The sequence below is a fragment of the Nycticebus coucang genome, chromosome 3, assembly GCF_027406575.1.
Source record: "Nycticebus coucang isolate mNycCou1 chromosome 3, mNycCou1.pri, whole genome shotgun sequence".
In the NCBI taxonomy this organism is placed as follows: Eukaryota; Metazoa; Chordata; class Mammalia; order Primates; family Lorisidae; genus Nycticebus; species Nycticebus coucang.
In genome coordinates this window covers 64,580,990-64,594,335 of record NC_069782.1, presented here as the reverse complement: position 1 = coordinate 64,594,335, position 13,346 = coordinate 64,580,990, and the positions used below count along the sequence as shown (strand labels likewise).

The 13,346-nt window shown below is 49.2% G+C and overlaps 1 protein-coding gene across 13 annotated transcripts in view; it reads right to left on the bottom strand.

Annotated features, from left to right (window-relative positions):
* DNM2 (dynamin 2) overlaps window positions 1–13,346 on the bottom strand; it is a 95,462-nt gene that overhangs the window by 40,915 nt on the left and 41,201 nt on the right. For all 13 annotated transcript variants that reach the window (XM_053583252.1, XM_053583247.1, XM_053583254.1 and 10 more), the window contains exons 3-5: window positions 5,360–5,509; window positions 2,324–2,527; window positions 1,518–1,616 (exon numbers count right to left, since the gene is read on the bottom strand). In XM_053583252.1, the coding sequence (XP_053439227.1) occupies window positions 1,518–1,616; window positions 2,324–2,527; window positions 5,360–5,509 (453 nt within the window). The remainder of the gene's footprint in view (window positions 1–1,517; window positions 1,617–2,323; window positions 2,528–5,359; window positions 5,510–13,346) is intronic.

Here is a 13,346-nt window from a genome sequence, read left to right as displayed (position 1 = left end):
ATTCTGACAGGTGCCTATAGTCCCAGCTACTTGGGAGGCTGAGGCAAGAGGATTGCCTACCAGGTTCCTCAAACTACGGGCCACGGGCCACACAAGGCAGTGAGATTGTATTTGTTTCCGTTTTGTTCTTTTACTTCAAAATAAGATATGTGCAGTGTGCATAGGAATGTGTTCATAGTTTTTTTTTAAAACTATAGTCCAGCCCTCCAACTGTCTGAGGGACAGTGAACTGGCCCCCTGTTTAAAAAGTTTGAGAAACCCTGGCATAAGCGCAGGAGTTGGAGGTTGCTGTGAGCTGTGATGCCACAGCACTCTACCGAGGGTGATAAAGTAAGACTCTGTCTCTTAAAAAAAAAAAAAAAGAGAGAGAGCAGCGCCTGTGGCTCAAAGGAGTACGGCACCAGCCCCATATGCCAGAGGTGGTGGGTTCAAACCCAGCCCTGGCCAAAAACTACAAAAAAAAAAAAAAAAAAAAAGGTAGCGCCTGTGGCTCAGTGAGTAGGGCACCGGCCCCATATACCGAGGGTGGCGGGTTCAAACTCGACCCTGGCCAAACTGCAACAAAAAAATAGCCAGGTGTTGTGGTGGGCACCTATAGTCCCAGCTACTCGGGAAGCTGAGGCAAGAGAATCACCGAAGCCCAAGAGCTGGAGGTTGCTGTGAGCTGTGACGTCACAGCACTCTACCCAGAGTGACAAAGTGAGACTCTGTCTCTATATTAAAAAAAAAAAAAAGAACACTTAGGGTATGCCAGTTAGGGAACCTGAATCTAATTAGGCCTCTGTCTCGATCCGATTACTGGTTTACAGGGAATGAGAATTGGCCAAATCCTTAATGTGGAACGAGATCCAGTTTTTCCCATAAATAAATGATATAGACAAAACAAAGGGGACAGGAAGGACAAGCATCTGAAAAGAAACAAAGCCAATTATGTGTAAAATGATAACAGTGCCTAGGATATGCTATGCCTCAGGAAGAAATAACAACCACAGGTGAATATATTCAGCACCTTCAATATTAGCTTCATGTTAATAACCACTGAAGCTGCATATTTATTCTCTTTACATTGGGGAAAGTTTGCAAGTGTTCATAATAGGAAGTAATAAAAATATGAATAAATGTTACAAATCCCAGGGAGCTGTTATGAAAGGACAGTCACAAAGGATTAACTGGTAGCTATCTGGAGGAAGTATGGTTGCAGGTCGAATTTAGTTTCCTCTTTTTATATACATGTTTTTATTATTCCAGAAATCAGCAGGTGTTAACTGTACCTGCAGAACAAATATATACAAATCAGAAAAAAGATGCATGTGTTAAAAGGGAAAAACGAGGTAGAAGGGTTTACAATGATATGTAGAAGCAGTCATTTCTCAGCAGCTGGGGAACAGGTGATGGAAACATGCCTGTGTGTGACTCCCAGCATCCGCCAAGGTTTCAGAAACAATAATAACATGCTGCTGGACCCCAGCCTGTCCTTCCTGCCTCCCAAGCACACCCCCATGTGCCCAAAGCCACACCTCTTCTCAAGGGGAGCAACTTGTTCTCCAGGATGTCCCTGGCATCAGTGCCTTCATCCATCAGGTCAAGCTTGGTAATGACACCGATGGTCCGCAAACCTGAAAGAGCCCAGAGGTCAGAGGGTGCCATGAGCCCAAGAGCACAGGCCATTCAGGCTCCAATTGCCCTGCTACTTCTAGGCTGTGCAACCTGGACCACACCACAGTGTCACCTGCTTGGCCCTCAATTTCCTACATGTCAAATGAAGACAGTGACAAGAATGATAACGTGCATCAGAGAGTTGTCTGTGAGGATGAACTTGGTCCGTGGCAAGTGCTCAGTAATGAACATTGGCCACTATTGTCATCATTGTCATTTGTTATTACCAGTAGAAACATCTGATATTGTCAGGAGCAATGTCTTGGAAACACAAATTCTGAGGCAGCTTTGATGGTGTACTCTCCGAGTTTTGTGCAATGTCCCAATGCAATATTTGAACTGGGGGTGACTGTTTCCAGGGCTACCACTCACCCAAATGGCTAAAATTCTACTGGAAATCACACTATCCAACTCTCCTTCATCCTTAGTCATCCAGAGTTAAGGATATCCTCATACGAGAAGCCTCATGCCTGTGGCTCATCCACTCCTCAGGGCTAAGCGCCAGCCTCTATGATAACTACATGCCTGTTCACTGGCTCCCAAGGGAATGAGGCTATTCTTAAAGTGGCCATGCACAAAGAGAACGCCAGTGACTTGGAATCAAGGATTCTAGGCAAGTCCTGTGCTCAGAGGTCCCTGGAAGAGGGCGCTGGGGCTCGGTAGTTACCTTGTGGATCGACCTCCTTGGCTAGTTTGAGGGCATCTGAATTGGCCAAGTCCATGTTGGCAGGCGTGACAGCCAGGATCAGGGTGTTCTCTCGGCTGATGAACTGCAGGATCATGTCCTTGATCTGGTACTCGATGTCTGGGGGCTGGTCCCCCACGGGCACCTTGGTGATGCCCGGGAGGTCAATGAGGGTCAAGTTCAACACTGGGAAGGCAACCAGAGGAAAAGGTTATCAGAGCTGGGGGAAGGGAGGGGCATACAGCCTTGCAGCAATTCATTTCCTCACTCATGTTCCTTGAGCATCAGATCTCAGGATGGGGCCCAGCACTCTGCCTGGAGTATACCTTTAATCTATTATCTCCCTTTCTGGAACTTCACCTTACAGACACCCTGTACCAAATCTAATCCAGTGATAGTTTTTAGTTGTTTGTTTTTAAGAGATGAGGCCTCATTCTGTCACTCAGGCTGGAGTATAGTAGCATCATCATAGTTCGCTGCAACCTCCAACTCCTGGGCTCACGTGATTCTCCTACCTCAACCTCTCGAGTAGCTGGGACTATAGGTGTGCACCACCATGCCTGCCTAATTTTTCAATTTTTTGTTAGAGATGGGGTTTTGCTGTGTTGCCCAGGTTGGTCCTGAGCTCCTGGCCTCAAGGAATCCTCCTGCCTCAGCTTCCCTAGTTGCTGAGATTACAGGTGTGAGCCACTGTGCCTGGCCAGTAATATAGTTTTAAATCAGGACATATGCACACTGGAATCGACCTAAATGACTTAATAAATTGCCATCTTTCAATTTAGCCAAAACCAAGGAACCATTGGAAACAAAGAGATGACAGTATGGTAAGAAACATTCTGAACTATACTCACATAAAAAGGAGACATATGTAATTTTTATGTTATGCCACAATTTGAGTAAAAGTGATGATAAATACATATACAATATACATGTATATATGCATCATCATCAGATGAACATGAAATAATATGCAATAGGCTCAGCACCCGTAGCACAGTGGTTACAGCGCCAGCGACATACACAGAGGATGGCGGGTTCCTGTAGTCCCAGCTACTTGGGAGGCTGAGGCAAGAATTCGAGGTTGCTGTGAGCTGTGATACCACAGCATTCTACTGAGGGCAACATAGTGAGACTCTGTCTCAAAGAAAAAAAAAAAGAAATATTATGCAACAAAAATAGAAGTGGCAGGCTCAGCGGCTAGGGCACCAGCCACCTACACCAAAGCTGGTGGGTGTAAATACAGCCCGGGCCTGCCAAACGACAACTACGACCAAAAAATAGCTGGGCATTGTGACAGGCGCCTGTAGTCCCAGCTACTTGGGAGACTGAAGCAAGAGAATCACTTAAGCCCAAGAGTTTGAGGTTGCTGTGAGCTATGATGCCATGGCACTCTACCCAGGGTGACAGCTTGAGACTCTGTTTCCCCCGATCCCCCCCGAAAAAAAAAATGTGTGTGTGTGTGTGGCAGAATGGGTTGTTGCTGTATACAGGGAGTTCCTGAGTTACAAACATCCAAGTTACATACAACTCACACTTACTAACAGAGGCTATTACAGTTAGTCTATGAGTTACAAACATCCAACTGACGACTCACACATAAAAATAGAGGCTATTTCAGTCAGTAAGTATATGTACCTATTTCAACTTAAATACAAATTCAACTTAAGAACAAACCTATGGAACTGGCTCAGTGCCTGTAGCACGGTGATTAGGGTTCTAGCCACATACACCAAGGCTGGCGGGTTCAGCCCCAGCCGGCTAAAAACGACAACTGCAACAAAAAAATAGCTGGGCACTGTGGCAGGCTCATGCAATCCCAGCTACTTGGGAAGCTGAGGGAAGAGACTCGCTTAAGCCCAAGAGTTTGAGGATGCTGTGAGCTATGACACTCAGCACTCTACAGAGGGTGATAAAGTGAGACTCTGTCTCAATTAAAAAGCAAACAAAAAAAATTCTAGGAACCTATCTCATTTATAACCTGAGGACTGTCTGTACTCTCCTGGACATTTTGAACTTTGAGCTATGTGCTGGCATTACTTATTCCAAAATCAATTTTAAAATTTATCACAAGAGACAGGCTCAGTGGCTCCCACCTGAAATCCCAGCACTTTAGGAGGCCAAGACAGGAGGATTTCTTGAGCTCAGGAGTTCAAGACCAGCCTGAGCAAGGGTGAAACCCTGGGTTCAGCACCTGTTACTCAGTGAGTAGGGCACCAGCCACATACACTGAAGGTGGCGGGTTCGAGCCTGGCCCGGACCTGCTAAACAACAATGGCTACTGCAAACAAACAAACCAAAAAATGGCCGGATGTTGTGGTGGGTGCCTGTGGTCCCAGCTACTCGGGAGGCCAAGGCAAGAGAATCGCGTAAGCCTAAGAATTTTCGGTTGCTGTGAGCTGTGACACTATAGCACTCTATTGAGGGCAACATACTGAGATACTGTCTCAAAAAAAAAAATAAAAATAAGAGTAAGGGGCAGCACCTGTGGCTTAAACGAGTAGGGCGCCAGCCCCATATGCTGGAGGTGGCAAGTTCAAACCCCAGCCCCAGCCAAAAACTGAAAAAAAAAAAAAAAAAATAATAATAAGTCCCCGTCTCTACTACAAACTAGCCGGGCTCTTATATTCCCAGCTACTCAGGAGACTGAGGCAGGAGGATCACGTGAGCCCAAGAGTTAGAGGTTGCTTAAGCTATGATGCCACGGCACTCTACCCAGGGTGACAGAGTAAGACTCTGCCTCAAAAAATAAGTAAATAAATAAAAATGAAAAGGAGTGAATATAGCTGCACTCTGCCCCAGTCCTCACCACTCCCAACGGTCTCTCTGGCATGCTGCAGCTTCACAGAACCACGACAGAGTCTTAGTGTACTACGCACCTATCACACGTGGGCACATATGGATGTCGTGTGTGTATGAAGCAGTGAAGGACAATGGAAGGTGGCCTATTGTTAGTGGGTGGGCAGAGGCTACCCATGGCTGGCAAAGAGTAAGTGATAGCCTCCAGCCTGCACTCCCTACCATGTGGTGAGTAGACCCGTAAGTTGATGGGTACGGGGGAGATGCCTTTGTTGGTCCCCGTGACTCTGTCAGTCTCCGCCTCAATCTCCTGCCGGACTTCATCAAAGTCTGTAAACTTTTTGGACTTGCAGTGCAAAAACTCGGCATATTCTGAAAAGGGAAGAGAGACACTTGTGGTAAGAGAAGTGGTCTTATTGCACGTGGGGAGGCAAGTATGTGGACTTCTGAGAGCAATGCTGTGACAAGCAGAAAAAGCCAACAATCAGTCAGTCACTCTAGGAACTTGCAGAGCAAGAGATTCACTTTCATGACAAATATTTGAGGGTGGTCTCCCAGACTCACCTCATACTGCAAAGACTCAGTTTTCACAGAACAGGTACTCTTATGCACCATTTTGCAAACTACGGCATATTATTTTAAGTCAGGAAAAGAAAAACAATGGGTACGTGTGAGAAATATTTATTCTTCTTTTTTCATCTATTCTTTTCTTTGATGAAAAGAATACCCAAGTAAATATTGGATGTATTACCCAGAGAGAGAATAAGTACATTTGATACAGCTTCTGCCTCGGTGTTTACATGCAGCCATGGTGATATTTATGTACTGCGCGGTGAAATGAACCTCCTTTACAGTGGGTCCTAGTGATAGGAGACAGAAGTTGTAGTCCTAGTGGGACTGTTCCAGCTCAACAAGACACCCAGCAGCACGTCCATGGAGCAAAGGGAAGGGGGCACCCCTGCCGGCCTCACCACAGCCCATCCAGATGCCTGGAGTTCCTCCTTCCCCTTTTGGCTGTTCAAGAGGACCTCCCACCTAGATATAACCTCTCAGGTGAAATGCTTTCTAGATAGAGTTCAAGTGGATCTAAGAGCCTGGGGGTGTCTGAAAGCCAACGAAGTCTGAGATAAAGTAACTGACAAGGCAGTGTGGGTTCCATCAGCAACCCCAAGAAACCTAGTCCCGGAACACTACTGCAGGGTGATGTAGACACCAGACACTGCGGGCAGAGGTGCCGCATGTCACGGTATTCACTGTGCAATGCCTCAACTTGTCCAGATGGCTCATTTTTTCACAGCAAAATACTGGGGGAGTAGGGTAAAGGGTCCTAAAGGCTCAGAGGTCACAGTTCTCACAGTGATGCTAGGAAGAAGAGGGAAGTAAGTCCTGCTGGCAAAGAAGCCAGAGAACTGGCTGCTGCGGAGATGCAAAGATGTGCCTTGCTGTCATTTCCAAGAGTAAAACACTGGAAATAGCCTTAATGTCCACCAGGAGGAGACAAAGTGATATGAACAGCACAGCTATACCCAAAGCCGCCCCATAGGCAAAGTGGGAGATGGACTCCTGATATGCAGGAACCTGCCAGGTCTAGAATCTACCCAAAGGTGTAAGGAGACAAAAAAAATCCCTTGTTACACATAGAGGTTCCCCACCTCATCACTAACTAACTCAATAACCTAACTGTGGCCAATGTTGAGGCCTTTCTCACTCTGGCCAGGCCCTGCAGAGTCCCATGTGTCCCTCCCTAGCAGGTAAGCTTCTCTGTCATCCCCTTTTCAATGATGAGGAAACTGAGTCCCAAAAAGGTAAAGTTACATGGTCTGAGTTCAGTGATGAAGCTGTAACAAGTCAGATGTTCTGGTTCTGAGTAGGGGCTTTCAAGCCAGACAACTCCTGTGAGGCCACAGAAAGGGTCTCCGCCTCACTGAAATTCTGCTGTAGGGTCAGGGAGTCGCAGCTCAGCTCACTGAGGTCCATGTCCAGCATGGGAAGGGCCACGTAGGGCAGAGGCAACAGGGACACCAGGATCTCCACCGTATAGCTAGCCCTGCTATCAGCTGACCCAGTTCCCAAGGACAGTCACTTTCCAGCCCTTCATCCGGACAAGAGGAAACACTCAGCTGCTCTTCCTGTAGCAGCCACTAAAAATGGAACATCTCCCCAACCCCCACAGCAAACCTCAGTTCTCTCCTGGCTCTAGGCCCTAGGTCCAGCCCCCACGAGACCAACCCCTTCAAGGAGAGCAGGGGGACATAGGGACTGTGGCTGGGACATAGACCTTCTCCCCCACAGGATGGTGCCCTACCAGGCCTGGTATGTGGAAGGCCTGGCTCTACCTTCTCCACCTCCTAACCGCCTCCTCTTCCAGGGCAGCTTTCCCTACCTGCATCTTGGCCTCTATCTCCATCAGAGCTGGGTCACTGCAGATCATACTGATGGGGCCAGAACCTGTGTGCTACAGAATCCCAGAGCCCTGCGTGTGCTTGCAGCAATACTGAGGAAGTTATGAATTCAGTTCACAGCCGGAGAGCCCACCTAAGTCTCTGCCTATGATGTATAAAATGGGCATCACAACAGTGCCTGAGTGAGAACTTAATGAGTCGACACCTGCCCAGGAAGAGTAGAAGCCTGCACTGCCACCATCTGAGCAGGCACAAGACTCCAAGGGCACTATCATTACCCAAACTCACACAGGAGGGAACCCAGACAGGGAAAACCACTCTTGCAAGGCACATAGCATGCCTACCACATGCTGTAGGTCTTGACCTAAAAGTCCCCCTTCCCACAGCAACTGCTCCACCTGGCTCTTCTTCCCCCCACAACACATATTACCATCTGATAGAGGGTGAGTGTTACCAACGTATATATTTTTTGTCGGTGCAAACTACCCACACCCCTGAAGGTCAGTGCCACCAGTCAGAGATGCTGGTCCGCCTTGTTCACTGCTGTGTCCCCAGAGGCACAATTAAGTGGCCAAATGGAGATGTGGCCTGCCTAGTGGCTATAGGCTTTGGGGAAGCATTTATAACCCCTGCCCTATGAGCCGGATATTACTGTCTGGTCTGGAAAAGAGCCTCAAAGATGTTCACACCATTCTCTGAGGCAGAGACTGGGAATGGAGAGAACCATTTGCCTAGCCTCAAACCACATGCTGGTCCAGGGAGGACATGCAGTGCCAGAACCAGGCAGTCAAACCCACAGCTGGGCTGTGGACCCTGTACCCTCTCCATGTACCGCATGCAGGCCAGGAATGGGTAGAAAGCAGGAAAGGCAGGTGACCTGTTCATCATCTCCCCTCCTAGATCCTCCTCTTCCTGCTTGCCAACCTTTGTACATGGGTAAATGATAAAGAGGAAAAGGTTAAAAAAATAGGAGAAGGTGGGCGGCGCCTGTGGCTCAGTCGGTAAGGCGCCGTTCCCATGTACCGAGGGTGGCGGGTTCAAACCCGGCCCTGGCCAAACTGCAACCAAAAAATAGCCGGGCGTTGTGGTGGGCGCCTGTAGTCCCAGCTACTCGGGAGGCTGAGGCAAGAGAATCGCTTAAGCCCAGGAGCTGGAGGTTGCTGTGAGCTGTGTGAGGCCACGGCACTCTACCGAGGGCCATAAAGTGAGACTCTGAGAAGGTGCCAGAAAGCCACAGCTTCTTCCCTAGCATGTCAGTGGGCAACAGAACCATACCCTAATGTGCCCAAGAAAGCCCAAGAGCTGACCAAGCCTGTCCCCCAACTGCCTGCCTTTCTTTACTGGGCTCCTTAGCACTGTGAAAGTGTATCCTGGATTCCAGGGTCAAGTCCGAGGTTTAAAAGGCTGCTGACTCCCTTAATGCCAGACCTCGCCCCTTCTCCACTTGGCACCCTCCATGGCTCCCACTTCAACCAGAGTAAAAGACAAAATCTTCAACATGTGCCACAGACTGTAAAATTCCCTCCTCCCCAACTTCTGAGTTCATTTCACTCTACCCTTCTCAGCTCGCAACCCCTCTCAGAAGTGGCAAACTTTTCTCATGTCCCAGGGATACTCTGGGTCCAAGAAATCCATGGCAGGGGCAGGGGTTGCCCACTGGCCAAGTTCCCTTTTTTTGCCCAGGCTAGAGTGCTATGGTATCACAGCTCACAGGAGCTTTAAAATCCTGGGATCAAGTGATCCTCCTTCTTCAGCTTCCTGAGTAGCTGGGACTACAGGCAGCCATCACAATGTTTAGATCTTCTGTTTTTAATAGAGAAAGGGTATTGGTCTTGCTCAAGGTGGTCTCGAACTCCTGAGATCAGGCAATCCACCTGCCTTAGCCTCCCAGTGCTAGGATTACAGGTGTGAGCCACTGTGCCCGGCCTATGCCTTACTTTCTGTGGGAGGAGAATAAAAACATGAGAATGGCTGTAAGTCCTAGCCTAGGGCTCAAATGCTAGAGGTGACTTTTGTTAACAATCCACTGGCTCCAAGAATAAGTCAGAAGCCTTAAGGATGAGCTCCCTTGTCCCCAACAGGCATAGTCAAGCCACTCAGCCAGAGTCACCACAAGTTCTGCTTGTCCTGGTCCCTACTGCCAAGCTGCCCCCTCCCTCCCTGCCAATCTCCCTAGCTGCAGCATTTGCAGATAACAAAGCCAACTCCTCTGGTCCCTGGGACAACACCAAAGCAGTCTGACAGCGACACACCCTGCCCTCACTGCCACTCTGCACTCCAAGCCAGGAAGGCTCCCTGGGGAAAGGATCAGTCCGGGTCCCCTCTGGGAGGCTCTCAGCCAACATGTAATCAGGCCCTGGGGACTCCGTGGGACCCAGCCCAGGGTATGCAGCAGGAATAAAGGAATAAACTGGGCACTTGGCCAGCAGCTGCACGGCCAAGCTGGGGGAGCCAGACACCCTTACTCACCATAGGGGTTCCCAACTCATCCTAACTGTGGATTCAGTGTCTGCACTTGTGCCTTTTGCTAGAGAAAGGTTCTGTCCTCCCTCCAAGCCAGTGTCCCTCTACTAAAGCCAGAGTTGCCACTGCCAGAGGTCAGGGACTTGGTTTAAATTACCGTTCTCCTGGCGGCGGCGCCTGTGGCTCAGTCGGTAAGGCGCCTGCCCCATATACCCGAGGGTGGCGGGTTCAAACCCGGCCCCGGTTAAATTGCAACCAAAAAAATAGCCGGGCGTTGTGGCGGGCACCTATAGTACCAGCTACTCGGGAGACTGAGGCAAGAGACTCACTTAAGCCCAGGAGTTGGAGGTTGCTGTGAGCTGTGTGATGCCACGGCACTCTACCCAGGGCCCATAAAGTAAGACTCTTGTCTCTACAAAAAAAAAAAAAAAGAAAAAATTGCCGTTCTCCCCATACACAGTAGGTACGTGATACAAGTTTATGAAACAACCTAGTACAAAGCATTACGTGCTGGCCAGGTGCAGTGGCTCACGTCTATAATCCCAGCACTCTGGGAGGTCTAGGCAGGTGGATGCTGGAGCTCAGGAGTCAAGACCAGATTGAGCAAGAGTAAGACAACACCTGACTATAAAAAGAACAACAGGCTCGGTGCCTGGCAGCTAGGGCGCCAGCCATATACACAGGAGCTGGGAGGTTCAAACCCAGCCTGGACCTGCCAAACAACAATGTAAACTACAACCAAAAAATAGCCGGGCGTTGTGGCGGGCACCTGTAGTCCCAGATATTTGGGAGGCTGAGGCAAGAGAATTGCTTAAGCCCAAGAGTTTGAGGTTGTGAGCTGTGATGCCAGGGCACTCTACTCAGGGCGACAGCTTAAGACTGTCTCAAGCAAAAAAAAAGAGAGGCTCGGTGCTTATGGCTCAAGCGGCCAAGGCACCAGCCACATACACCTGAGCTGGTGGGTTCAAATCCAGCCTGGGCCTGCCAAACAACAATGACAGCTGCAACAACAACAACAAAAAAAATAGCCCAGTGTTGTGGCAGGCACCTGTAGTCCCAGTTACTTGGGAGGCGGAGGCAGGAGAATCACTTGAGCCCAGGAGTTGGAGGTTGCTGTGAGCTGTGAAACGACAGCATTCTACCCAGGGCAACAGCTTGAGGCTCTGTATCAAAAAAACAAACAAAAAAAAAAAAACCTGTAGTCCCAGCTACTCGGGAGGCTGAGGCAAGAGAATCGCCTAAGCCCAGGAGTTGGAGGTTGCTGTGAGCTGTGTGAGGCCATGGCACTCTACCAAGGGCCATAAAGTGAGACTCTGTCTCTAAAAAAAAAAAAAGAACAGGGTGGCGGGTTCAAACCCGGCCCCGGCTGAACTGCAACCAAAAAATAGCCGGGCGTTGTGGCAGGTGCCTATAGTCCCAGCTACTCGGGAGGCTGAGGCAAGAGAATCGCTTAAGCCCAGGAGTTGGAGGTTGCTGTGAGCTGTATGATGCCATGGCACTCTGCCAAGGGCCATAAAGTGAAACTCTGTCTCTACAAAAAAAAGAACAACAACAAAAAAAGCCAAACATTGTGGCAGGCATCTGTAGTCCCAGCTATTCGGGAGGCTGAGGCAAGAGGATCACCTGAGCCCAAGAGTTTGAGGTTGCTGTGAGCTATGACATCATTGCACTCTACAGAGGCGACAAAGTGAGACTCTATTGCAAAGGAAAAAAAAATAAAGAAAACGCAAAGCATTATGTGCTGGTAGGGTGAAGTGGCTCACACCTATAATCCTAGCAAGCACTCTGGGAGGCTGAGGTGGGTGAACTGATTGAACTTAAGAATCTGAGACCAGCCTGAGCAAAAGTGAGACCCTGTCTCTAGTTAAAAATGGAAAAAGTACCCAGGCATTGTGGTGGTGCCTATAGTCCCAGCTACTTGGGAGCCTGAGGCAGGAGGATCATTTGAGCCCAAGAGTTTGAGGTTGCTGTGAGCTATGATGCCACAGCACTCAACTCAGGGTGACAAAGTGAGAGTCTGTCTCAAAACAAACAAACAACAAGCATTATGTGCTCTAGCCTAGAAAGATATTACCCCTGTGATCCCCAAGTGGGTCCCCACTGTGCTAAACAGCTGATCCTCCATGCAGGGCCCTTAGAGAAGAGAGTCAAAAGTACATGTTGCCACCTTCTTGGGGTCAGGCCATGTGGGGCACTTTCAAGCCTGGGACTCTCCCATTTTGAAGGTACTTACAGAGACCAACTTGGTCAGAAGATGGCCCTCCCTTCCCTAAAGGCAGACCTGTCAGGCGCCTGCTGGCATTTCTTAAGAATTTCAAAATGCTCATGTTCTGCTGGGAATACCTGACTCCTGCCCATCTGGCACACAGCATTAGTCAGGGAGGTTTCTCCCAAGTGTCAGCACCAGGAGGGCAAGGATGTCCACCTTTTTTGCCTGCAGAAGTCCTGGTACCCACATAAGAAGAGAGGGAAGGGGCGGCACCTGTGGCTCAGTAGGTAAGGCGCTGGCCCCGTATACCGAGGGTAGCGGGTTCAAACCCGGCCCCGGCCAAACGGCAACCAAAAAATAGCCGGGCGTTGTGGCGGGTGCCTGTAGTCCCAGCTACTCGGGAGGCTGAGGCAAGAGAATCGCTTAAGCCCAGGAGTTGGAGGTTGCTGTGAGCTGCGTGAGGCCACGGCACTCTACCAAAGGCCATAAAGTGAGACTCTGTCTCTACAAAAAAAAAAAAAAAAAAATCCCAATGTAAAAAAAAAGGAGAGGGAAGGAGTGCGTAGTAGGGTGCCTCGTGGCTCACTGACCTAGCAACACTCACTTTCCCCATGATGAAAGGAGACAATACAGACCCCAGTGCCAGGGCTCCCCTAAGAATACAGTGAAATTCCACAGGTTGCCCACAAGCAGCTTAGCTGTCCATCTTGAGGAAATTCAAGAGGCTACCCTGGGGGTTCTAGCACTTTCCACAGAGGGGCTATGTCTTGGATCATCCTCCCTCACTCCCACCCCAGCAAAAGCAGAATGATAACCACTGATGGTAGGGAGACAGTATCTGTCTTCCCCAAACCTGGCACTGGTAGGTGTACCCAGGAGGAACAGCTCAGACGCAGCAGGGACACCCCAAGGGCCACAATATCCAATTGCTCATGCAGTACTTTTCAGAACCTGCAGCCAATCAAGCATGGGGCGCAACACACAGCACTTTCTATGTTTGTTTGGCCTTCAAGCTCTCTCTGATCTGAGATAAATCATGAACATCTCCTAGTCTAGGCCACATTGCATTTGGGAAGGTGACAGCCCCTTGGCTGGCATCACAGCCATCCCCCAGCCTGACACACAGCAGCTTGGT